The sequence below is a fragment of the Neovison vison genome, chromosome 2 (genome assembly GCF_020171115.1).
Source record: "Neovison vison isolate M4711 chromosome 2, ASM_NN_V1, whole genome shotgun sequence".
NCBI lineage: Eukaryota > Metazoa > Chordata > Mammalia > Carnivora > Mustelidae > Neogale > Neogale vison.
The window spans coordinates 231,925,248-231,951,397 of NC_058092.1; the positions used below are offsets into that span (position 1 = coordinate 231,925,248).

General features: G+C 48.4%; 2 protein-coding genes across 3 annotated transcripts; both read left to right on the forward strand.

Moving 5' to 3' along the window:
* Nucleotides 1-6,644: 6,644 nt before the first annotated feature.
* On the forward strand, nt 6,645-8,335 carry HMX2 (H6 family homeobox 2). The gene is made up of 2 exons (XM_044236698.1): nt 6,645-6,912; nt 7,785-8,335. Exons 1-2 carry the CDS (start codon nt 6,645-6,647, stop codon nt 8,333-8,335), a joined length of 819 nt encoding a protein of 272 aa, XP_044092633.1.
* Nucleotides 8,336-12,542: 4,207 nt separating this feature from the next.
* Nucleotides 12,543-24,620, forward strand: BUB3 (BUB3 mitotic checkpoint protein). Of its 2 annotated transcripts, none has more exons than XM_044240685.1 (8): nt 12,543-12,654; nt 13,105-13,299; nt 13,864-13,933; nt 15,877-16,028; nt 18,676-18,834; nt 20,953-21,130; nt 21,826-22,042; nt 23,017-24,620. In XM_044240685.1, exons 2-8 carry the CDS (start codon nt 13,105-13,107, stop codon nt 23,030-23,032), a joined length of 987 nt encoding a protein of 328 aa, XP_044096620.1. In that variant the 5' UTR covers nt 12,543-12,654; the 3' UTR covers nt 23,033-24,620. The 2 variants fall into 2 exon arrangements, with proteins under 2 accessions (XP_044096620.1, XP_044096621.1); XM_044240686.1 differs by having other exon boundaries at nt 12,544-12,654; nt 24,274-24,620.
* The last annotated feature ends 1,530 nt before the right edge of the window (nt 24,621-26,150 follow it).

Here is a 26,150-nt window from a genome sequence, read left to right on the forward strand (position 1 = left end):
GTACCCCCTACTAATCTTCAAACCAGTGCAAATGACACGTTGTTCTGGCAAAATCCTTCCTGTATCATCCAAATAGACACACCAGCAAACCCCACATACGGCGCACTCACGTGTGACATAAACACTCACCCCCCCACACACACTCTTTAGATAGACTTTTACAGACCCTTATCCAGTGGCCCACTGTACACCCACCTGCATATTTTAGCATTACAGCTATCGCTAACACACAAAATCAGGCACACTTTGTTTGAGATGACCCTGGGTAGCTGTTTTTTTCTGATGACCCCAGACTAAGGCAAGCTGGGCAGAATCCCATGGAAAGCACTGGGCCTGAAAGCAGTCCAGCAGGAAGGCCCCGTTCCTTCCTTCTCTCTCACCTGCGACAAAGCAGTGGAGCCTGCCAGCACCCCAGCCGCAGACTCCCATACTCCTGTGGGCCGGGACCTGCCTCGGAGCCGAGGTCCCCACAATGTGGGTCTCTGCCAGTCTGAGCGCCCTGGATCGCCTGCGGGCCCTGGGAGAGCCCGCAGTCAGCGCCTGAGCTGTTTCTGTTGGCAACACAGATGTATTTCTTTTATTTGATAGTAAATAGAGCGGGTTTGTGTACATCAAACAGCGGCAAGACAGATATAAACTGCCCCCCCTCCCGGTCACTGGGCGCTCATTCTGAACCGGGACGTCCTCTTGGCAGGCTCCGGGCACGCCAGAGCCAGAGGCCTCGCGGGGAGAACCCCAGAGCGCTCCCGTCTTCCCGCTCTCAGAGCGCGCGCTGGAGGATAGAGCTGGGAGAAAGAGAAGGCCAGGTCGGTGAAATTTGCTTTCTCTTCTGCAGGCGGGCATGCGCCGGGCCAGCTATGGCCTGGGCGATGGGGGTGGGGGTCCGAGGAATGCGGATCTGAGAAATGGGGCCCTGAGGGCCGAGCAGCCTTTGGCAGCTTTGGCTAGGCCCCGCGTTTTGGGGCTTCCCGGGCTGGGGCCATGCTCCCAGTGTGCGCGTGAGACACTTCAGCTTCCCTCGAGGGGCCCTGTGGGGTGCAGACTTGACTGCTGCCTCCAAGATTCCATTTTGCCCCACCTCTCGCGGTTGTCCGCGCCCCGCGACCCAGTGGCCTCTCCAGGAGCCTTTCCCTTTTAGCCACCAAGCTCAGGGGACTCGTCCTGCCAGGGCGCGGACACGTGGCCCCGCAGAGAAAATCCGCCAGTCTCCTCCTCCAGGCTTCCCGCCCACTCTCTGCCCACCACCTCGCCCTGTCTGCCGGCTCTCTCTGGCTTCTGGGTGCCCGCGGTCCGAGCTTCCCGCTGTAGGCTTCTGGAAGGGCGCACGCCCTTCTGTGCGCTTGCGCCCGCCCGCGCCCAGTGGAGGCGCGCTGCGCGCATGTTGCCCCTTTGACCTATGAACTATGGGAGGGGTGTTGGGGGGGGGGGCGTCAAGAGAGAGGAAAAGGCCGCAGAGGTAACTAGGCTGGCTGTACTTTGGAGCCTTGACTGCTCCGACAGGATCTTGAGTTGAGATTTGGGGGCACTTGTTTCCGCGCGTGGCCCCCTCCTGTGGGGTACCCTAAAGACTTCTCGGGTGGAGAGCAGGTCTCAGACTGCAGCGCAGATGTAGCCCTCTCTGGGGTCCATTTAATCGTCTGGGATTACTTCCCACCCTTCTGCCTCTAGGGTCCCCTAGTTCTTCATTCAAGCCTCAGGCAGTTTCAGAGACCTGGGGCAGGGGGTGGCAGGAAGCTGCGTGCCTCCTTGGAGAGTTCCCAGGCAGTGCACACTGGCTGTACCTGCCCAGATCCCCTTATCGGCTGCTGCTCCAGGCCACGAGTCTGCGGGGTGAAACTGCCCCAAATCTGGGTCGCCGGCGTCCCAAAGGGATTGCTTTTGGTTGCGGTGGAAGGAGAGAAAAAGAGCTGGGGTAGAAGTCTAGAGCGAGCGAACAAGCTCTGAGGAGAGCGCGTTGGCACCCATCGCTTCGTCCAGAGAAGCCAGGTGGAGTCACCTGGTGTGCCTTACCGGAGCGCTAATGTCTTAAAGAAATAGAAAGAATCCCCTTCTTTCCTGAGCTCTTTCGCCGCCCTCGCCCCCTTGGTGATGGAGTGCACGCATCAGATTTTCATCAAAGTTCTATTAAGTGAAACATAGGTTGCAGGGCACCCTTTGATTGAAACAGTTTAAATTTTAATTGTGTTTTTAATTTGACATATAGTTGCAGAAAGGAATGACACTGCGTCGCCAAGGGGCGGTCGATTTTCTTAATTTCTCCCAGAGGAATTGATGAGTCTATCAGGCCACTAGATTGGAAACCCATTAAAGCTCTCTGGTTAGGCTGTTAATTGGAACTTGATGGATGTGGGGGGGGGGCGGTGTCGGGACTCGGCTATGCTGATCCAATCTTCATGACTTTCTGTTTTCCAATAAATTACACAATTCATTTTCCAGCCGCAGATTACATAAATTGTACACCTCTGGGGCTCTCTTTTTCAAATAGGGAGCCCTTTTCCCCAAAAGCCTATTGCGAGATGTCATTTGCACCAAAGAACGAACAGCAGAGGTCCTTGAATGAAAATCGAAACATAATCAACGTTTATACTTAGAAAATTTATTGAGATCATTTTCTCTGGTATTTCCTTATTTTAAAGTTTGGACGCACCATATATCATAATCCACTCCCGTAAAGGTGGGGGGGCAGACTGTGTTTAATATTTATCGAAGCTTGATTCCAAGATCAAACTTGTTTATGACTTCATCTGTCATTTCGGAGGGAGCCTCCTTCCATTACCCGGCTCAGCCAGCCTATTTCCCAACCGCTGCAGAGCAGAGAGGATCAATTTTTATTAGGCTCCTCGGCAAGTTTGCTCTGGGCCGCTTTAATATTGAGCAGCGGCATAATCTCGAGATCTAAACTTTAAGCGTCCTTCCAGCCTCGGAGTTTATCATTCCTTAGAACCCGGTTGTGTCTAATTCCTAGGGAGGGGGCGATCCCTAAAATGAGGAGGGGCCGTACTCCAGAGTTTGGGCGGTTGATCCAAACGCTGTAGGGAGGGGCGGAGCTACCCTTTGAGTAGGAGGGTGGGGCGGGAGGTGGTACAGAGTTGAAAGATTGCCACACTGGAGGACAGAGAGACGGGGTGTCTGTGGGGGTGGTTCCTAGAGCTGACGGTTCCTGGGAGTGTGTTTTATAGCTGTGCTGGACCCAGGAGAGGACGTCTGGGCCCTTGCACTCTGGGTGAAGTCTTGGGGATCCCCGGATGCCTCAAAGGGTTGGCGGGAAGATCGAGTCTTGGCCCTGCGGCCCCTGCTGCGTGACTGCTACCCGTGCCCTAGGGGCCGCAGCCCCCGCCGCTGACCAGCTGAGAATTGCAAGGGAGACCCCAGAGGAGAGTCCTTCAGGCTGCAGAGCCAGGAGTCTGCCTGGTTTCTGCCACGGCCTCCCTGCCTCCGTCAGGCGCCCATCATCACTTCCCTGGCTCAGGGCAGAGTGTGAGTGAGTGTGCGTGTGTGCGCGCACTAGTCGGAGCTCAGCGAACGTCGGCTGACTCAATGCGTGCGAAGGCGTAAGCGTTTATGCAAGTGCGTGCGGGCGGCTTAATGTGTGCGCCTCTGAAGATGTGCGGGGTGGGTAGGTGGCTTAGGCTCTGCAGGACTCACAGCGTGCCTCTGTGTAGACCAGACGGTCAATGCGAGGGGAGGTAGCGAACAAACGGAGTGCGAGGGAAGCCAGATGGCTCCTTTTGACTTCCCAAACTAGCCTGGGGTGAGGGATGGGACTAGGTTGTGGGGTCACGGGGCTGCGTGGTTTCCTAGTTTTGAGTCCCCAAATCAGTCCTCAAATCTCAGCACACCCCACCACGCTACACTCTCCTCCCCACTCTCGCTGCTCCGAGGTCCATCCCCAGAGGCCTGGCCGCCGCCTCACATGCTCCCCGCTCGGGCAGAGGCCAACTCCTTGGATCCTTGACCGCACCCATACATCTGCCTCAGCGGTCTCCAGATAGCAGAGGTCCTCACAGTCTCCCCCACAGCTGTTCCCCAAGCTCCCTGCCAAAGCCTGCTCCACCCCTCGCCCCTCCCGAGGGCCTGGAATTGGCAGTGGAGTAACCTTGAGCTTCAATCTTCCGCACTCTGCTCGGGCTGGTCAATTTCCCCCACTGGGCCTCAGTGTCCCCGCCTGTATAACGGGGATGAAGATCTGCACCACAGGCTTGCTATGAGGATTAACGTGAAGAGTGATAGGACGCTCCCGACGTGTTCCAGGTTGCTGGGGCCAAGTATTTACTAATTAGAAGGGTCCAACCAATGCTCCCCTCCCCCGCAACTCCCGTTTTCTTCCCCAGAGGGTGGCGGCCTCCGCTTTCTGGGTTGGCCCATTTCCCTTGGGGTAGCATCGGTCGGAGCCGCGAGACAACGCCCACTCGGGGTGTTTGAGGCAGGCGGAAAGGCCGCAGGAGGGTGAGGGAGTCGGCTGTGTCTTTCCAGGAACCTCCCCTCTAACCCCCAACCATGCGGGAGCGCGCGGGACAGGCTGCGACGTGGCCCCCGAGCCTGCGCCGCGGCCGCGCAGAGAGGACGCACAAATTGTATTTCAGCGCCGGGTCCTTCCGGGTTAATGAGCTGACACCATGATTAAAGCTGACCATTTGTAATGTGTCTCGACCCCGCCGCCGAGCCCTGAAGAGGTTAATGCGGTGACGGAGGCCGGCACCTGCCCCTCGCCGGCCTCCCGGGCCGTGGCGCACAGCCCCTAGCCTCCACCCCCTCGCCTGCCCCTGCTCGGCTGCGCCGCCAACTCCTAATCAATTAGCCCATTAACGAGCCCTTCGAGGAGTTAAGTAGCGAGAGGTTCTGCCACGGGTAGGGCTGCAGTCGGTAACTCACCGCGGCTAATGATATTATAAGCGCGTTACTCAATAACCCCGCGCGGCGCGGGCAAGGAGGGAACTGCGCCGTCATGGTGCAGGGTCTGGACATTTGTGGGGACTGATTCCAGAGTCTCCTATCACCTTGGTTGCTTTTGGGGGGATATCCTAGGAGCGGGGGCTCCCAAGAGCCCTTGGTCCAGCAATCCCAAGGCTGCAGCCCCTGGGCGGGGTTAGGGGGACAGAAAAGGGGGAGTGCGGTCTTGCCTGAGCACCTTTGGGCCTTACCTCACCTTCGTTTCCTCCATGCTTGTATAGACAACTGTGCCCCGGTACCGTTTTGCCCGCACCAGGCTGCTTCTAGACCCAGTAACAGCCGATCCGGGAATTACAGGGGCGAGAGCCAGGGCTTAGAGGAGGCCACTGGGAGGGAACCAGCCACGGTTTATTGAACACTTACCGGCGCCTTTGAGATGGCCACTTTGACCTAACCTAACTTCTTCCAGGTAGGCATTGCTTTCTCTAATTTTAGGGAGGGAGGAAACCAATGCTCAGAAAGTTTTAGTAGCATACCCAAAGCTACCCAGATGAGATTTGAATCAACTTTGCCTAATTCTAAAACCATAACCTGTTCTCGCCTTCTTCCCACATCAAAGCACTTCTATTTCTGCAGCAATTCCGCATCCGCAGTCTTTGCCAAAACTGGAAAATCACTTGTGAAACTGAGTGTGGGCTGTGGGCTAGCCAGCAAAAGTTTACAGAGTACCTACTATGGACTCCTAGTGCTTCTGGGCTTTCCACGCCTTTTCCACTCCTACCTAATGCTATCCTCAAAACAGGGGAAGGGAGGAGGTGCTACTGAGAAGTTCATGTGAGGTACCCTGTGAGGGTAGTGAGGCTCTAACTGGAACTGGACTTGTCCTAGTTCACGCAGTCTGTAAGTGGTGGTGCTGGGACTTGAACCAGGATCTCTAGCAACAAGATCCCACCCCCAAAGATCATGCAGGCCTGTGGGGCCTGTGATGGGGTGAGATCTGTAGGGTGGGGTGGCCAGAAGTTGTCTACTCCCGGGCCTCCCAGTTAAGCTCCCAGGAAGGGCATCAGGACCCGAAGCGCATGCTCTTAAACCCCTTCCCTCCCTTGCCGAATGCAACGGTCTACCCGGCGCCAGCTCGGCACGCCGGCCGCCGGTCCCCGGGACCTCAAGTTCCCCCGACGGAGGCACTGGACCACTCCAGCTCGGAGCCCCGCGCTGCCCCCTGCCCCTCAAGGGGGCCGGAGTCGGAGCGGTGGGAGTCACCACAGAGGCTAGGAACCTGGGCTGGAATCTACAGGCTGCTTTCGGCCCGGCTGTCCCTGGTTGGACACAGCTGATGCCGGCCGGCTTCTCGGCGCGCTCCGGGGCGCACAGTGGCTGCTGCCCGGCGTGGGCTTTTTGAAAATTTCCGGGGCCGCTCGGCGGCGCTGCGATTGGCCGCGTCCCGGTAACCTCTATGCAAATGAGGCCGCGCCACCTCCGCGCCGGCGGAGACCCGCCGAGCTGGCGGGCAAGGAAGGGACATTCGCGGCGGGGCTGGGCGGGCGCACCCAGAGCCGGGCAGGCAGGGATCCCGCGCAGCCATCCGGTGCCCGCGTGTCCCCCGCGCAAAGGGGACGCCTCACCAGCTTCGCCGCCCCCTCCCCCTGGCTCCCCTCCCCGCCCCTCCCCCCGCCTGCCTGCCTGCACCACCTTCCACCCAGATCGTCTCTAAAGGGAGTTCTTGGTTTCCTCCGATTTCTTATGAACCCAGGATGGGCAGCAAGGAAGATGCAGGCAAGGGGTGTCCGGCGGCCGGCGGCGTCTCCAGCTTCACCATTCAGTCCATCCTGGGCGGGGGCCCCTCGGAGGTGCCACGAGAGCCCGCCGGCTGGCCGGCCAGGAAGCGCAGCCTGTCCGTGTCCTCGGAGGAGGAGGAGCCGGACGACGGCTGGAAGGCACCTGCCTGCTTCTGCCCAGACCCGCACGGCCCCAAGGAGCCGGGCCCCAAGCATCACCCCCCCATCCCCTTTCCTTGCCTGGGTAAGGATCGCACGCCGCCGGGCCGGCCGCGAGCAAGCTCTACGGGAGGGAAGCTGTGCCGGGGTGCAGGGCCCCTCTGGCCAGAACCCCGGCCGCCCGGGGTCCAGGGAGGAGGGGAGGGGACACGCGGGCGATGCTGTCTCCTCCTCCCGGAGGGAGCTCGGGAGGTGACGGGAACGGTCTTGGATGAGGCTGGGTTGGAAGGAGCGTATACCACAGCGGGCCGGTACGGGGCGGGCCGCACACGCGGCTCTGCCCTCAATATCCCCTTTGTACATCGGTCGGATACTTTCCGAACAAGAGGTCTAGAAGTCGGGTCCCAGCGGTCCGTCTGTCTCTACCGCAATCTCTTCCAGCTTCTTTTTTCTCCTCGCTTCCTCTCCCCGCCCCCCCTCGGCCTGATTACCACTCCAAGATGATTGACAATGGTGCCTTTCAGAGACGGTTCCTCTTCACAACACTGACGAAGGGGAGCCCCGCGTTAGTCCTTAGCGTGATTTCCGAACAAACGGCCTGTGAAATGATGCCTCCCGATAAAGCTCGGGGAACTCTTCCAGCTCAGTTATTACAAGGCAAAATCACCTTTTAAAATGATGCTAGTGCCCTCCCCCCCCCCGTCCAGACTTGCTCCCCGTTGCCACATGTCCTTTCTCCGAAGCTGGTGGGGGGCAGAGACCCCATACTCTCAAAATAGCTGGGTCCCGCTGTCTTTTCAAAGCTCGAGTGCCGGGCTTCGGGTTCCAGCGAGAGGGAGAAGAGGAAGGCGTTGGGACCAAGGCTGCAGCCTCCTGCCATCCCCCTGGCCTCGGCCAGGACTGGGGGTCTCGGAGGCTCCCCGACTCCATGCCTCCCTGTCTGTTCTCCCTCCCCAGGTACCCCCAAGGGCAGCGGAGGCGCGGGGCCGACGAGCTCGGAGCGCACGCCTTTCCTCTCCCCGTCACACCCGGACTTTAAGGAAGAAAAAGAGCGGCTGCTGCCCGCGGGCTCGCCGTCGCCGGGGCCCGAGCGGCCGCGGGACGGCGGCGCCGAGCGGCAGGCGGGCGCCAAGAAGAAGACGCGCACGGTCTTCTCGCGCAGCCAGGTGTACCAGCTCGAGTCCACCTTCGACATGAAGCGCTACCTGAGCAGCTCGGAGCGCGCCTGCCTCGCCTCCAGCCTGCAGCTCACCGAGACCCAGGTCAAGACTTGGTTCCAGAACCGCCGCAACAAGTGGAAGCGGCAGCTCTCGGCCGAGCTGGAGGCGGCCAACATGGCGCACGCGTCGGCGCAGACTCTGGTGGGAATGCCGCTGGTGTTCCGGGACAGCTCGCTGCTGCGCGTGCCGGTGCCGCGCTCGCTCGCCTTCCCCGCGCCGCTCTACTACCCCGGCAGCAACCTCTCGGCCTTACCTCTCTACAACCTCTACAACAAGCTCGACTACTGAGCGGCCGCCGGCCCGCGCCGCGCTCTCCGGGCCGCCTCCAGCGGCGCCCCCTCCCCCTCCCTCCCCGGGGCTCCGGCGCGGGCCGGTGCGTTGCCAGGAATATTAAGAAATACACCATGTGTATTCATTATCTCTTATTTATGGCCTCTGCCCTCCTTTTTGTTTTGATTGTTTCGGGTTATTTATCGGCATTTCTCAAGCCAGATCGCCTGCTTTCTAGCCAAAACAAACCAATACGTTTTGAAAACCATTTCGGAGGGGATGTTCTCGGGTGGCGGTGGGAAAGGGAGTTCCGGCCAGATCTACACTGATTGGTAGGGAAAAAAAATCAGAAAAACACCAACAGAACCAGGTACACTCCTCTCCCCATACATACACCTGTATGTACGTACATGCACACACAGCCGGCCAAGCCAGCGGGGGCTTTGGACAATGATCTCAACGCCTCTTTTCGTTTTCCTCGTCCCGAGGATGGGCAGGAGGAGACCTCAGATCTGTAAATATTTTTAAAGAGGGAAAAAAAAATAAAACATTTTAAGCATCGTTGCTAATTTTGGTGAGATTAATTGCCCAGCGAGCTAATGCGCGGCTTTATCCGATTTTCGGTGGAGGCGCGCGGCAGTAGAGGTCTTGCTCGCCCCACGTGGCGGGTGGGCCTGCGGTCAGTGGTTAAAGGCGGGGACCTCCGCACCGCCGAGGCCGCAAGCGGGCTAGAGCTGCGCCCGCTTCCACTCCCTGGTGCCCATAGACCTGCAGCAGGCTGAGGCGCACCTGGGCCGGAATCCAGCTCCGGAGCCCGGGCGGAGAGGGACAAAGGCGGGGAGCCTCACTGCTGAAGCGATGCCTTCCCGGAATGAGCATCTTCCCCGCACTGGGAGTGCCGTGGGCTTAGCCGCAACAGCGCGCCGGGCGACCTGGCCCAGCCTGGGCTGCGCGCCTCCTTCCAAGGGCGAACGTCAGGTGGAAAGGCCGTGCCTGTACCAAGTGCAGAGCCCGCTTTGCTAGTCCCCCAACCCGGCGCGACAGGCTTGCAGCCGCGCACAGTTCCCGAGCGGGTGGCACAGTTGTGCGTGCGGTGCCGCGCGGGAACTGGACGCAGAGAGGCGGCTCTTCGGCTGAGGAGGGATCTTGAGGCTGGAGACAAGGCAAAGCAGGCGTGGGCCGCGAAGAAAGCGCGGACTGCAAAGGCGCTTCCGTGCACATTATTGTTGTTGTTGTATATTTTGCATTGTGCGTGGCTGAATGGCGGGGTCAAGGGCAAGCACGTGGCCAGTCGCGCTGAAAGGAACCTCGGCAGGGGGCCTGCGTGCCCACAGGCTTCCGCGCCCTAACACCTGCCCCTGGGAGGGCGCGGCACCCAGAGAACAGCAGCACGAGTGTATGCAAATCACAGAGTTTTGCAATGTTTGATCGCAGCAGCCTGTTCCGAGTAAAACGTCGGAAAAGGTGGCTGGAACTTAGAGGAGGACGACGGTCCCGTGTCACGTGGGGAGAACCCCCCTGGTCCTGCCGTCTCCGGTCCTAAGGTCCCCTTAGCCGGTGCAAGGGTGCTGGGAGTGCGCAGTGAGGAGGTCGGACCTTACGCTCTAGAAGGAAAACATTTGCGTGATGGACTTGTCTCTGAGCCGAGAGGCATCGAAATTATCAGCATTTTATGGAAATGTAGAGGCTATCTGTAAACCGTCTGTGTGACCTGCAGTGTTCTGTCTGAACTGCTTGGCCTCCTGACCATTTTGAGATCGTTGTTTTCTCACATAAGATTTCATGAAAATTACAATCTCTTTCAGGATGACGTTAGAGGGATGTTATCCAAGAACACATCTGCAGATGCTAAGTTAGTTCTAGTCCACTTATTTCATTACAGCAAGTTCAATTCAGTAAATGTATACTGAGCCCTAGAAGTTGCTGAGAACTAGGCTAAGTATTGTATAGACAAAAAGAGAAAACAAAAGTGACGCTGGATCCGTTTTCTTCTGACTTATTTGGTACATGTATTTTATTCCAAAGAATTTTTTCTTTCCAGATGACCCACTTTAAATTATTCTTGTCCTTTAAAGTTGTTATTTGAATATTCCATTCAGTAACAACCAGTTTGCTCAAGGACTACTTGTATAAGAATATTCCATCCATCTCATTATTGTCTGCATTTCAATAGATTATGTTTTTGTCAAGAGATGATGATTTTAACAGTATTGGGTCACTATAGCCTCCTTACGCTTACTTCTCTTATAGGAAGTGCTTTTCTCCAGCCACTCAAGGCTCTTAATGGCAGATTGATTTCACCCTTAAGATTTCAGGGATGACCCTTTTCTGGTTTATCATATAGTGGATATTTCAACCCTTTTACTAATTCAGAAATTAGCAGCCCAAGGTGATCCAACAGTGTAATTAGTTTCTGGAATTCCCTGCTCCTACAGGTAACTGAGTGTACACACACACACACACACACACACATGACTTTGCATTTGGATTTAAAATGTTCAAGATTCCATTGTGGCCAGATCTCCTATCTCAAGGCTATCAATTCATTTGAATGATCAGCAAAATCATCAGCCTCCTTTTTAGGCTGTAAACTGGATTTTAAAGATTGACGTTTCTTAAAACTCGAATAGAGTCCGGCTGCAACTGTGTGCCCAGAGGGACCAGAATCATACACACACTGTATAATGAAATACTGTTAGATTTTATTAGCAGATAATTCATGTTCAGAATCTTGAAACTCTAATAGAATTAAATAAACAACTGGGAGAGGGAACCAAATAGAATTATTTGGATAAAATTATTTAGCCGAAGTTAGAATGGCAAGGCACTGCATTTTAAAATTCTTAACTTCACCATTAACTTGTTGAAAGAGAAAGTGTAGAGAACCGAGTATGAGGATTGGCATTGAGGGAGGGCAAGGATCTGTTCTTTTAGCGGTGATATCAACACAGTGGGCAGAAGGGTGATTACTGTGCGCATGCTCATTGTGTCAAGAATCCTAAAGAGAAGTGCACCTGAGGGGGTAAAGACCAACAACACTTCCCTTTATTAACATACCTTTAAAGTTAAACCCTTTAATTCCAACAATTTCTTCCCACTTCATACAAAATCACATAATAAGATTCCGACTCCCCTCCCCTGCAAGAGGCAGTGAAAAAGAGGTTACAGTGTGGATTAAACTGAAAATTGTCAATGAGTTTTTTTATATTCAAGAGTAACTGAGCCCCAGCATTCTAGTTATTAATTAAGAATTACTTTTCTTTCAAGGAGATCAAGTAAGTTCCAGAAGCAACTTCTTGATTCTCCTATTTCTGGAGGAGTCCAGAAACAGATAATGGGAACAAACAGCCTGCAATTCTAGGGAGTTTTGGGGGGGGGGTAGGGAGGTAAATGGGGAGAAGATTGTAGCTGACATTTTAGGACCCTGCTTAAACATACAGAAGTTTTGAGCTTGAACACACTGCAGAGTAATTGTTTTCCAGTCTGTCCACCCTTCTGGACAGGGAGCTCCCTTGAGAGCAAGGGCTGTCCGATTAATGCATCTTCCCAGAGGCTCTTACCAGGCCTGGTATTCAGTAGGTGCTCCATAAATGTCTGAAGAAAGATGGAACGGAGGGAGAAAGCATAGTATAAATAAGGATGGCTTTTTATGATATCAATAGATCTTAAGACAATGGAAGATGTGAGATCTTAGTTCAGGGGTGGAAACACCAGGAAAATGAGAATAAATCAGAGCAAAGTAATGCAATTGATTAGAGCAAGTATTTCCACTCCAATTTTTGGTTAACTTAATGGGCGTGTGAATGTCCAGTGAAAGGGAATAATGAAGTATTGACCAAAACGGGGTTCTTGAGTCTGAGAGACTGAGGTGGGAAGTGAGCCACGGGTCAAACGGGAAAGAACATCTTTCCCGCCTACTATTCAGATGAGCAGCCGGGCGTCGCCTCCAGGAAAACTACATTTCCCAGCGTGCCGCAAAAGGGCGGGAGAGAGCGTGGGCGCATCCTGGGCGCGGGGCACTTCGGGAATTGTAGTTTCCACTCGGCCCTCACGAGGACCGGAGCCTTAGGCGTGTGCTAAAGGAAGTCCACGTGATCGGAAAAGCCGCGGTTTGCCTTTGAGCCGGAACAAGATGGCTGCGTTGACCGGCGCCGGGCCTCCGAGCGGACCAATTGGTTGCCTCGAGCGAGACGTTGGCGTTTGAAATTAGCCAATGGCAGTCACACGCTGGAGCTTCCTCTCCGCCTCTTCTTGCCCAGCCCGCGAGTACTCGGAGGAAAGCGAGGAGGTGGTGGCGGCGGCCAGCAGCGGCTAAGTTGCTTCGAGGGGAGTCCAAGGTAACAGGGACGAGGCGACGGGACGCTGGGGTGGATTCTTGGGGGACATCCCAGGTCCGGAGCCGGCAGAGCCATCCAGGGGAACCCGTTTGGCTTCCATCCCTTTTGCTTTATTTTAGGAGCGTCCAGGGCGGTAGGCCCGGCGGAGGGGCCGGGGTGCGGGAGCCCGGGGAGGGTTAGGGGTGCCCCAGCGCGGGCGGGGCAAGTTGGGGCGCCTGGAAGGGGCGGCGGTGGTGGTGGGGGGTGAGTCCTGATTGCGGCGGGCGCGCTGATGCTGCGCAGGCGCAGACTCCCGGTGGCCGACGTTCTCTAGGTCCCTCCCCCCGGCAAGGCAGCCCCCCCTCCCCGGGGCCCGTAAGGAACCCCCTGTCCGTGAAGCCCCCTGAATGCTCGGCCTGCCGTCGGCCCAGCACCGGTTCCTTGGGGACTGACTGGTCGCTTGTTCCGTAGATGACCGGTTCTAACGAGTTCAAACTGAACCAGCCACCCGAGGATGGCATTTCCTCGGTGAAGTTCAGCCCCAACACCTCCCAGTTCCTCCTGGTCTCGTCCTGGGACACGTCGGTGCGCCTCTACGACGTGCCGGCCAACTCCATGCGGCTCAAGTACCAGCACACCGGCGCGGTCCTGGACTGTGCCTTCTACGTAGGTGTCCTCAGTTCGCGCACCTGCCCGCTTTGTTTCAGGATGTCCTGTGTTGGGAGCGGCCTTGCACTAGTGTCGGGCAGAAGCTTCTGTCGGTGGAGGTTTGGATAGCACTGCGTATTTTCCCGAACGCTGATCTTGACGCAAATACAGTTTTTTTGGGGGGGGTGGGGGCTGGGGTTATGCAGATGTCTAGATGTCAAAAAGAGTAACCTTGCAAACTTTGTGGATATATGACATTTGTATTTGAAATTTGCAACAAGACGGTAAAATTTGGTTGCCCTTGTCAAAAGGAAGGGTTTTTTTTGTTGTTGTTTTGTTTTGTTTTTTAAAAGCTAGGACGTAGGAATACCTATGTGCTCTCAGCCAGTGTGGTGAATAATTCTTCCTTAATTTGCTGATGTTAATTTTGGTGACCATTTATTTGCTGTATTTTGTGTGTGTGTGTGAGCCCAGTGTACATCATGCTGAGCATAAAGTGAACAGTTGGCTGTAGAAACAGGATTTTAAAATTCTTTATAAACGTCTGTAACTTTTGAATGACTTGAAACTTTTTTTTGTTAGGATCCAACACATGCTTGGAGTGGAGGATTAGACCATCAGTTGAAAATGCATGATTTGAACACTGATCAAGGTAATATGTCACATTTTTACCAGTTTATTGTTTTCTCAGCTAGGGTTCTGAAGTGTAAATGTTTATTTAAGAAGAGTGGTTTTGCTTAGCTTCCGAGGGTTTACAAGTAAAAGTGGCTTAAGTTTAGGACTTTTTGTTTAAATGATAACCGTTAAATTACTGAACACAAAGTACTATCCTTGTACTTTTTCAGTAAATTCATTTCCATGTAGATCACCACTGTAGGTGTTTACATGAAGTTACCCTTAAGTGTTCGACCCTTACCTGTCCTCAGAAGTGGACTGGATGCCATAGTAATCTACTGCTCATTAAAATTTTGCAGGACAGTGCTGATGTCTGAGTGTTCTTTTTTCAGAAGCTTATTTAGTTCAGACTGAAGGATGATAGGTTTTTAAAAATCTGATGTTATAAAATAGCCAGTCCTGTCCAGCTGCTGTAGTTCTGCTTGTGTGATGATTTAGCGTAGAATATGCTTCAGTTGCATTTATTGAATGAATAAGAAGATGACACATTTTTTTTTTTTTTCCATTTAATTTTTTCGAGGCCCGGATAGAAATGTCTTAACCAATTTTTTATGTTGACTTTGGAGCAGAGCAGAAATGGAATGAAACTCAAATGAATAGAACCTCTTGGAGCATTAAAAAGAATGCATACATTAGGTATAGATGTGCTTGAAGCAGTTGGCAAGGCACGAAGATAGGACTAGCTGAGGATGAGCTGGACAGTTGGAGGATGAAAAGAAGATGAACACAATATTTTGTCAAAAAATAACTCAGGAGAGGTTATTTCAGGAAAGTCACTTTGTCATGTAATTTAGAACTGCATAACTACTTGGTTTTGTTAGGTTATTTCGTATAGTAAGTTAGCTTGTGGGGTTTGGTCCTATTTGTTGGAAAATTTAGGCGGAAAAAAACCACAGAAATACAAGATTTTTGACATGGAGACCATAGTTAAGGGAATTAGCTGTTTACTCTCAGGAGGTCATTGTTGAACTACATGAGGTCCTCTTTTTTCTTGTTTAAGTGATAGAGCAGGAACACAAGCAGGGGGACTGGGAGAGGGAGAGGCAGGCTTTCCATTGAGCAGTGAACCCCATGTGGGTCTCCATCCCGGGGCCCTGGGATCATGATCTGAGCTGAAGGTAGACACGTAATGACTGAGGCACCCAGGCACCCCTTAAATGATATATTTTTTAAATAGGTAGTTTTCCTGTTTGAGGATCAGGACCACATACTGTTCTTTGTCATACCCTTAGCACATGACATAGATTTGGCACATACTAGGCATTTAGGAAATGTTCGTTGAATGAATGGGTGAGATAGTGTGAAGAGTTGCAATTGAAAGGAAAGAAATTGCCTTTTGGAAATCTGACCCGCAGTGAAAACCCAGAGAACTTGTCATAAGACTCTTCTGCCTTCCTTATCCCCCAGCTCTCAGGTATCCTGTTAGACCACGTAAACAAGTTTTTTATAAACATTGGCTTTAATGCAATAAATTTTACCCAGATCCAGAAGACCAGAGTTCTCTACTCATTGTTTGATTCAGCGGGTATTTTGAGTACCTACCATGTATCAGAACCTGCAGTAGATAAAGTCAGAACTATAGAGTTGAATAAGGCTTCTGATTTTAAGGAGTCTAGAATCATTGTAAGGAAAAAACCCAGATATGCCACCCAATTTAAAATAATGTGAAATTCAGGTCAGCCTTTGGTAGGGACCATGTTAGTGAATCAAACTATGCGTTATAAGGTGAACAGAGAAGAATGGGTGACAGTTTGTAGTCATGGAGAAATTTTTTTGTATGCAGGCATTTTCATTGAGTTGGTGGAAGCAGATTCATTACAGTTTAATGAGTGTTTCCTTCTATTGTTCACTTGTGGAATCTTTGTTTAGTGGAGGTAATGAAGCTGGGTGATTTTTTTTTTTTCCTTTTCCCTCTTGTAGAAAATCTCGTCGGAACCCATGATGCCCCTATCAGATGTGTTGAATATTGCCCAGAAGTGAATGTGATGGTGACAGGGAGTTGGGATCAGACAGTTAAACTGTGGGATCCCAGAACTCCTTGTAATGCAGGGACCTTCTCTCAGCCCGAAAAGGTAGGCTCTTGACATTCATAATAGGAATTTTAATCTTTGGGGTGATTTGATTTGATACACGGTTGGTGAGTATGGTGTTGAATTTGAAGGTTCATTAAGAGTTGATGAGGGGTGCCCCGCCGGCTCAGTCGGTAGAGCACATGACTCTCGATTTTGGAATTACGACTTTGAGCCCCACATGGATGAGGCCTAGAGATTAGTTTTAAGAAGTCGGTTTTTTTGTTTTGAAGAGAGGGATTGGATTGTGGTATTTGGGTGAACTTTTTTTTCTGTTTGTTGTCATCTCTGTACTGGATAGTAGTAGCTTTTAAATAAACCCACTGCTCTGTATGGTTACTGTATTGTTAATGCTTTAAATCCCAGGACCAAGAAGCAACTCTGTGCCTTTTCAGAGAAGTCATTTAGCAAAGGCTGTTGGATTGCCTTAAACTGGGTTTGCCGTGCCCAGATCAGGAAGTGGGACAGAGCATCACTCATCTTCACTTACCACCTGAGGTTTCATTGGAGTGGACTGTTAAGAGGGTGGAGTGGGTTATCGCTTGAAGTTAGTGAGAAAGGAATTCTATATTCCCTGGGTTTTGCCATTTATTAATTTATTTTTAATGTTGGCAGATGTTGTTTGAAGGCTCTCCTGAAGAAAGCTTTTTAAAACCCCAACTTTGTGTTGTTCTAACCTTTTGATCTGTACAATGAAAGTGTAATTGAGCTTTGTTGCTGTATCCTCATCAGACTTTATCAGGTGGTAGTTAATTTTAAAGATTGATTGTTTTAGCAGTTTAAAGGTATCCTTCACTCCAGTCTATTTCCTTAGTGTAAATATACTATTCAGTTCCTGTTAGCCATCATTATATACTGTAGTGCATCCAAAGAGCCATTATTTCTGTCACATCACAGTCGAATCTACTCCTGGCAAGACCTTTGTTCAGAATAAAATAATTGCATTGTTTCTAGTTTTGATTTATGGTTTTATGTAACATGTTAAGAGCTGTGATAAATTGCTGGCAGAATATCGTATAATGGACAGCCACACTGAATCAAGCTGCTTATTGGTTCAGCAAGGTTCATTATGTCACTTTTTTTAATACTTTCTTTGATAAATGTATACACCTAGTCACTGGCATGACAGTGGTTTCACATGATTTACGATCAGTGGGGATAGAAAGCCCTGTTAGAAGCTTGTGTGTCACCTGTATAGTAAAGATTTAAGATAAAATTCCCAGTCTGATTGTACTGTTATAAATTGATCTCTTTCTGGATTCTGTTTTTTAAGTTTGCCATCTCACTGTCGTAGGTTAATTTCTGTTTTTCTGCAAACACTGTGTTTCCCTGAGTAAAGTGCAGTAGATCTTGCCCTTCTTTTATTTATATCTGCTTATGGTAATCTACTGTTTTGAATCTTCTTAACTCCTCATATTTCCCTTAGTCAAATTAGTTGTTGAATTTTAAGGTCAGAAATCTGAGACTCTTGGATTGTTGTATTGTTAAACCTAACTTTGTATTTTGGGGTGGTGGTATAGAGTTAACACATTAGTAATTATTAACCTTGCGGTTTAGTGACTGAATGTTAAAGAGATGTCTTAGCAGGCCATGGGCTCTCTTCATTTTTAATAGTGATTCTTCAGGTTTTAAAACAGGTTTTAAAATATTAAATCAGATTAAATTAGAGTTAGTTCTTAGTTGAAAGTAACAACCAGAGTACAATTTTATGCCTGAAGTCTAGATTTAAAAAAAAACATTATTTAACATGATCAGGAAAATATATTTTGTCACCTTTTTCATGAATTCGCTATTTGTATTTGACATAATTTGAAAGCAAATCACTTGAAATACTTGCAGGAAATTCTGTGATTTATTGTAAAGGAATTTTATGGAAATTTAAAAAACAGTGTAAAAAGGGCATTACATGGGGAAAATAAATGCATTTAAAGGAGAAAATGCTTTTTAAATTTTCACTAAAGATGAACTTTGTCTTGAGTGTTTAGTAGAATGTCAGGGAACAAGAATGTGCTTTGTCACATGCCAGACCACTGTCCTTGTCTTTTAATTTTGAGTACATGTGCCACCAACAGCAACTAAGCAGCTAATTAATGATGGCTCCTTCATTCTTGGAAAAGCCTATTTATTCACTGTGACAGCTAGAAAATCAAGATTTTTAGAGTTACAACGGGAGATCTTTTTTAAAAGGGCAGTCATAGAAAAATAATTTGGAAAATTATTATTTTGTGAAAAGCTAGAAGCCTGTTGAGAGGAATCTTGAATTGTTATTATGGCTTTATTAACTCCTCTTTGAGTAGTTTTTATACTTTCATGTTGTTAACTAAATGAAGCAAGAAGTCTGGAAAACTAGCTTAATAATTGAATTTGTTTTAGTAACCAAGAGAATTAAGTCTTCAAAAGTGTTTTTGCAGAATTAATTAGAATGTACATTATATGATCCATGGCTAAGTAGTAAGAATATTTCGGGTTGGTAGTTTTGTGCGCATTACTTGGTTTATGTAACTGTAGCATTTAAAATTTAATCGCTGTGTTTGCGAATCTGATTAGCTAACTTTTTCACGGTTTCACAATTAGTAGACTTCTTTGGGGGACAGAATGGCCTGTTCAGGCAAGTGGGTGGATTTTAGTAAGTTTTGGTCTTTCTTGAAAGGTGTACACCCTGTCAGTGTCTGGAGACCGGCTGATTGTGGGCACTGCAGGCCGCAGAGTGCTGGTGTGGGACTTACGGAACATGGGCTACGTGCAGCAGCGCCGGGAGTCCAGCCTCAAGTACCAGACTCGCTGCATCCGGGCATTTCCCAACAAGCAGGTACTGACCTGTCCTCAACCACCCCCACCCCCCGCCCCGTTTGCGATTTTGAAAATAAGAGGATCTCATCTCATTGGTCACTGCCTTTTTTTTTTTTTAAAGATTTTATTTATTTGACACAGAGAGAGAAGTCACAAGTAGGCAGAGAGGCAGGCAGAGAGAGAGAGAGGAGGAAGAAGGCTCCCTGCGGAGCAGAGAGCCCGACGTGGGGCTCGATCCCAGGACCCTAGGATCATGACCTGAGCCGAAGGCAGAGACTTTAACCCACTGAGCCACCCAGGCGCCCCTGGTCACTGCCTTTTAAAGCTTTGCTTTTTCAAAAGTGTTTTGAGGACTGATTGAGAATTTACTGTAGTTACATTTCCAACAGCCCTGTGTTACAGAGCAGTGTGTTAACCCAGTTCCAGAGAAGATCTCGATGTTCAGAGGGGTTAAGTAATCTACCAGTGGTTTGACTGGAGGCCTTCCGGTTCCCTCGGTCGAGGATGCTTGACAGGTGGACGGTAATCAGGGAGCAGTTCGCACGTATTTCAGTTTACCAAACCAGTGAACTTAGATTTAAATCTGGAATTATGGATTATGGAATTTGCTGTTCTCTTTTTTTTTTTTTTTTTTTTTTTTTGGCCTCTTTGTAACTCTGATACTCCTAGAGTTCTTTAGCTAGTCTGACAGCAGAACTTGGATTTTTTTTTTTTTAAGAGAAGATGATAATCCTTATGTAATGACGGCCTCTTCAAACACAGGGTGGGTTCCCCTCCTCGTCATCGCAACTGAACAAGACTGCCCTGTTTATTAGTGAGCCCCTTTCCCCTGAAACCCTTAGAAGTTTGAAGGAGAGTTGGTGGTGGGATCAGCTGCAGTAAGAATTTTATGAGAGGAGGCGTCCTTAAAAACAGCAGACACCTTTGAAATCTTAACGCTCTTCTTCATTGGTGGACGAGCTGGATGCAGTTATGTCAGTTACTCTCTTGGCCCTTTATCTCAAAGGGCTGGAACCTCAGATGGTGATCACGGTTCTTTTTCTCAGGAAATTGTGAATTTCCATTGAAGATAAGGCTTTGCAATTATGTGACTTAAAGATTGGACTATGTGATTATAAGATATCCTTGCATTTATAAATATTTTTATGTCTTAAGTCTGAAACTTTGTTAGAACATGGTTCTAGTTGGTGATGGAAGCTTAAGATTTCACTGATGTGTTTTTTTCTCCCTAAGTAGTTTTTGAGGAATAATTCTTCATACCTTCAGAATTTAAAGAATAAATGAAATATAGGGTTCATATTTATCGTATCTCTTAGTTTCTTTGACATATTGTCATTTCAAGGGAAGGTGAGAAAGGTTTTAAACAGTAAACCACTTTGAACATCGTTGAAAATCTGTGTTGCTTGTGTGTGAACTCAACTTGCTATAGTTACATGCAAGAGGCAGAATGACTGAGGTGGAAGACTGGTGTTCTAGTTGATTCGGATTGTTGATAACTCCTCCCACCCCTCGAAGGACACACAGTTCTGTTTTGTTTTGTTTTGTTTTTGTTTTTGAGATTTTATTTATTTACTTGACACAGAGAGATACAGCGGGAGAGGGAACACAAGCAGGGCGGGTGGGAGAGGGAGAAGCAGGCTTCCTGCTGAGCAGGGAGCCTGATGTGGGGCTCGATACTAGGACCCGGGATCATGACCTGAGCTGAAGGCAGATGCTTAACAACTGAGCCACCCAGCCGCGCCGCAGGACACATAGTTCTTAAGAGTTGTTGGAGGTGAAGAGGCACAGAGCACAGCAGATTATATCCAAGTGATGGAACAAATTTGAGCCCCGTCTGGACAAGACAACAAACCAATGCCACTGAAGCACTTGAAAATTCTTGTCTAGATGTGACAGAATTACTAGATGTGATAGCCTTATTTTTCTTTTTTTATAGAACAGGTATAAGTGTTAAACTTTTGATCCGGTCATAGCTATGTTAGTGCAGTTTAAAACCTGTACCTGGTTAAAACCTGGCTGTACTTAGCTTTCATTTCTGAAATAATCCTTTTCAATGTGGATTGAAGTTGGGAATTAGTACCTTGTTTTGGGGAGCTGGAGTCACCAGGTTTGTCCTTCTCTGGTTCCTTCTTGGCAGGGCTATGTATTAAGCTCCATAGAAGGCCGAGTGGCAGTTGAGTACTTGGACCCAAGCCCTGAGGTGCAGAAGAAGAAGTACGCCTTCAAGTGTCACAGACTGAAGGAGAACAACATCGAGCAGATCTACCCGGTCAATGCCATTTCCTTTCACAACATCCACAACACATTTGCTACAGGTATACAGTGTGGCATGTGTGCCTACGTCCCATCATTGCGATAATGATTTTGCTTTATTTTATATCCGTTAAATTAATTGTAGAGAGAGAAGGTGGTGAGGGGTGGAGGGAGGGGAGGGGGGGGCGGGAGAGAATCCTAAGCAGACTCCACACTGAGCGCAGAGCCCACCCATGGGGCTTAGTCTCCCAACCCTGAGATCATGATCTGAGCCAAAATCCGGAGTCAGACGTCCAACTGATTGAGCCGCACAGCGACCCGACAGTTTTGCTGTAATTGAACACTAGACAGTTCAACTTAGAGTTTTGAAAAAAAATTATGCTTGCTTTTTCTGATACATAGGGAGTAAAAATTTTACATGGTCTTCTGGGGAAAATGTAACTTCTCTGACCTTAGAAATTAACCATGAAGGGTAATAGTTTTTTTCTGTACGTGGGTTTTGTTTTGTTTTGTTTTGTTTTGTTTTAAAGGATTTTATTTATTTATTTGATAGACAGTGATCACAAGTAGGCAGAGAGGCAGGCAGAGAGAGGGGGAAGCAGGCTCCCTGCTGAGCAGAGGGCCCGATGCAGGGCTCAGTTCCAGGACCCTGAGATCATGACCTGAGCTGAAGGCAAAGGCTTAACCCACTGAGCCACCCAGGCACCCCTGTACCTGGTTTTAAGAACCATTTTACCTCTTTTGAAATGACTTGCAGGTGGCTCTGATGGATTTGTAAACATTTGGGACCCATTTAACAAGAAGCGGCTGTGCCAGTTCCACCGGTACCCCACCAGCATTGCGTCTCTGGCCTTCAGTAACGACGGGACCACGCTCGCAATAGCATCGTCGTATATGTATGAAATGGATGACACAGAACATCCCGAAGATGGTATCTTCATTCGCCAAGTGACAGATGCAGAAACAAAACCCAAGTGAGTATGCTTCACCTGTATTTGAGCCTTTTCTCGCATTCAACCCAGGATTTATTAATTTTTCTAAATTCATGAATAGCATTGTTGATGCCTGCTCGATATTACAGCTGACTGTAGGGTTGGAGTTGATTTTATCTTGTTCTCCCAAGCTTTCAATATCCGTAGGTTGATAGACGTCTGATGGATAAAATTGTGCCTAGTTGTTTGGTAGAGAAGAATGTCAAACTCTCATTCTTCTTGAATAGGCACTATTATTTGAATCTCTGGAGTTATTACCAGCTCATTGCTTCAAAATTAAGTTGAGGAATTCAAGAATAATTTATTTTAGCAAATTCTATTTAAGATATTTAAGAATTTGAACTGCCAAAAATCTTTCCTCTCCACAGAGGTTGTTTCTTTAATATTTACACAAAGCGAATGACCTTCAGGTCTTACTGAAAATCCAGAGTAATATGGCCTTGCCTGGAATAGCAAATTTCCGTAGTTTTGAAATTTTCATAGCTGTCTTTGGCTTTTGGTTGTAACTGTTGACAGGGACGGATGATTTACATTTTTTTGGTACCAACAGGGCAAAGCTCTTAATTACCTGCACTAGGCCTGAGGGAAAACTGATACTTAGGCTCTTGTTAAACCATAAAATACCTACCCCCCCGGGAGTCTTTGTCCCTGTTCTCTGTCCCTCTCTACCCAGGCCTCAGTAAATACGGAATAACTGAACGTTTTCAGGATTCTTCTACTTGTCTGAGTTAAAATGGTTTAACACCCTTGCTAAATTGGTTGAGTCCCTAAAAGGGGGCAGAGTAGTAAATATTCAATTACATGCATACTTTTACAGGTTTGATTTTAGCAAAGACTTAGCATGTGAAGCCTGTTGGATAAAGGGCTGTGTTTGCTTATAATCTCTCACTTTTGTGTTTCTTGTCCTGGCCGGCCATTTTGATCTCATGCTGTTCTTTTTTCTTTTGAACTTGTAGGTCACCATGTACTTGACAAGATTTCATTTACTTAAGTGCCATGTTGATGATAATAAAACAATTCGTACTCCCCAATGGTGGATTTATTACTATTAACAAAGAAACCAGGGAAATATATTAATTTTAATATTATAAGAACCTGAAAATAATGGAAAAGAGGTTTTTATTGATTTTTTTTTTTTTTTTTTTTTTTTTAAATGAACACTCTTTAAGTGCATGAGATGGTTGATGGTTTGTTGCATTAAAGGTATTCTGGGCAAACGAAATTGGAGGGCAGTGACCGTACTTTTGAGAATCAGTTTTGACCTTGGTAATTTTTGTTTCCACTGTGGAAATACATGTTTGTAAATAAATATAGGTAATAAAAGTCCTTTTGCATTCTTTCTGGACCTTAAATGGTGGAGGAATAGGCTCTTGAGCCATTTGTTTCTTTTGCTGGTTGTAGTTGCTAATTCGAAAGCTGCTTCAGACCGCCTCATGAGGAGGTTAATCTACAATTAAACAGTATTTCCTCTTGGCTGCCCATTATGTTCCGAAGCAGATGGGTCATCGTTTCCTGGGCTGTTCCACAAAGCAAGGTTAAGGTTAGACTCCTGGGAATCAGCTAGTTTTCAATCTTATTAGGGTGCAGAAGGAAAACTAATAAGAAAACCTCCTAACTTCATTTTGTGACTGTAAACAATTATTTATTAGCAAACAATTGATCCCAGAAGGGCAAATTGTTTGAGTCAGTAATGAGCTGAGAAAAGACAGAGCATATCTGTGTATTTGGAAAAATAATTGTAACGTAATTGCAGTACATTTAGACAGGCATCTATTTGGACCTGTTTCTATCTCTAAATGAATTTTTGGAAACATTAACGAGGTTTACATATTTCTCTGACATTTATATAGTTCTCATGTCCATTGCAGTTGCCCAGCCGCTGGTGATTAAGGTTAAAAAGAAAAAATTATAGTGAGAATGAGATTCACTTTAATGTAATGCCCTGAAGCAGAACACGAACTTAGCTTGGTCTGTTCTAGCTAGTTCCAAATAGTATTTCTGTGATCAGACTTCGGTGTTTTATTTATATTATTTGCAAATGTATGTTTTTGAATGGGCTTTGGACCCTTACTGAAATTTACACATGACGTGTTTTTTTTTTTTTTTAATTCTTTTGATACAGAGAAAGTCTTGCTTTTATTTTGTAAGCATTTCAGTGAAAACTTAGTGTTAAGTGTGAACCCATCTTTTGAAATGTATTTTCTTCATTGCAGGTCCACCTAATCATCTCGTGAAAGTGGTTTCTCTATGGCAAGCTTTGTTTTGCTTCCTACAAATACATACTCATCCCCTAAGGGATGCGTTGTAGTCATTGTGGACACCTTATTTAGTATGTGGATTTCTCTGTTTTCTGTCTTAAAAAAACTTGTCTGTGTGCCCTTCCATGCTGACTTTGTGTAGGATGAGGAGTCTTTGTGTCCTTGGGTGATAGTCCGAAGAATTTTTTTTACCCCCAGAAAGCCCAGGTGCTGTTTCGGAGCAGCTTGAGGTCTTTTTGTAAAATAATCTAACCCTGTTATTGCCGTGCTGTCTAATAAATCAGAGATTCAGAACCCTTAAATGTTGGATGTTTTTAAATGTTGGTAATTAATGTAATTTACTTCATAAAAAGGCTTCTGTAAAGCAAAACTCGTTTCATCAAGGGCCTGGTAGGGATGACATTTTACCTTTAAGTCCACACGGCCTCGTTTAATTACGTCTGTTTTTGTGTACGTTGGGGATTCAGTCCTGGCTAAAGTGATCTGTTGGAGTTCTGCCATTTCCCTCGCGCCCTCATGCTGGATCAGCAGGGGCCTTGAGCCAACTGTTCAGCTTCGCAGGGTGGGCACAGACAGGGTGGCAGCTGACGGGCACCCTTCGGCCTGTCTCTCCTGCGCTGGTGTAGTAGGGGTCCTGCGGCTTCCCGGTCCGTGGGCCGGTGCAGTCATCATACGCGCCTGCACAGAGCCGGGTGACGGACCTGTCTGTACTTCTCCATCAAACGCTAAATCAAAATGAAGCCCTTGGGATGGTAAATAATGTAATAGCCAGGAACTAACTGATGGCATTGGTGCTGGAGTGTGATTATGTGCTTTTCAGACTCCTAACCACTTGGTTGAGGACAAAGCATAAATTTAAAACATTGTTTAACTGAAAGGGAATTACTATGGTGGTGTAAAAGGTGACTAAAATTAAAGCAATGTTGGGGACCTGTTTTGAGTTCGTGGTGTGGGAGGGCTGTTTTTGTACTTCTGTCTGCATGTCCTCTTTCTCTTGAAACCGGATGTGTGTCAACCTGAAGGTGTCTCCTGGCCTCCCTTGTGGACCTGTTAACCTGCTTGCTCTCCTTCACGATTTGCCTGTTTAGGGTTACAGCCACTTTTCCCCCCAGATGACCCGGGGTAAAAACCTTAGTGTTCTCCTTGATTTCCTTTGTCCATATCCTCTTCAGTGTTTTTAAGTGTCTTTTCTGATGATTTTTCTTTCTCCTGCCCATCTCCCGCTGCTACTCACCCGTCTGGGATGTGCAGCAGCCTTGGGGCTCTGCCCCGAGTTCTGCATCTGCTGGAACAGTGACTTTCAGGCTTTTTTAGCTGTGATCCAAGTAGGAAATACATTTGGACTGAAGTCCAGAACACACAGAGGTCAATCCAGTATGTGTAATAGAGACAAATTTCATAAAGTATTCCTTGTTCTTCGTACCTATGATGTATGTTTGGTTTTTTCTTTTCTTTTTTCTTTTTCCTTTTTTTTTTTTTTTTTTTAAGAAATGCTGGTTTGGGTTCGCTGAACTGATTTTATAACACATGCCTTGCCACCTCTAATTTGAGAAGGCTGCTCTATGCCACGTAAGACTTTAAAAACAGTTGCTCTGTTTCTCATGCCGTGCTTGGGATTGTCCGGGGCGCCCCACTGCTCACAGACGTCCCTGAATTACTTTTACAAGAAGGGCTGTGCCCAGAGCCTGCAGCTACCCTGGAAGCCACTGCTGACTGTCCAGGTGCTCTTGGAAGAATGGGGCGGGGCTGACCACGGGGGACTCTGACAAGTAGATGGATATGTGGGGGTAGCAGGACCTGGTTTGAGTTCTGTGTAGAAACTTCAGGGTTCA

What these genes read in the sequence shown, in the direction of transcription:
- HMX2 (XM_044236698.1), top strand. Translation starts at nt 6,645, where the DNA reads ATGGGCAGCAAGGAAGATGCAGGCAAGGGGTGTCCGGCGGCCGGCGGC. An exon ending in CATCCCCTTTCCTTGCCTGG is followed by an intron (nt 6,913 to 7,784) that starts GTAAGGATCGCA and finishes CTCCCTCCCCAG; the next exon opens with GTACCCCCAAGGGCAGCGGA.
- BUB3 (XM_044240685.1), top strand. Translation starts at nt 13,105, where the DNA reads ATGACCGGTTCTAACGAGTTCAAACTGAACCAGCCACCCGAGGATGGC. An exon ending in CCTTCTCTCAGCCCGAAAAG is followed by an intron (nt 16,029 to 18,675) that starts GTAGGCTCTTGA and finishes CTTTCTTGAAAG; the next exon opens with GTGTACACCCTGTCAGTGTC. An exon ending in CCACAACACATTTGCTACAG is followed by an intron (nt 21,131 to 21,825) that starts GTATACAGTGTG and finishes AATGACTTGCAG; the next exon opens with GTGGCTCTGATGGATTTGTA.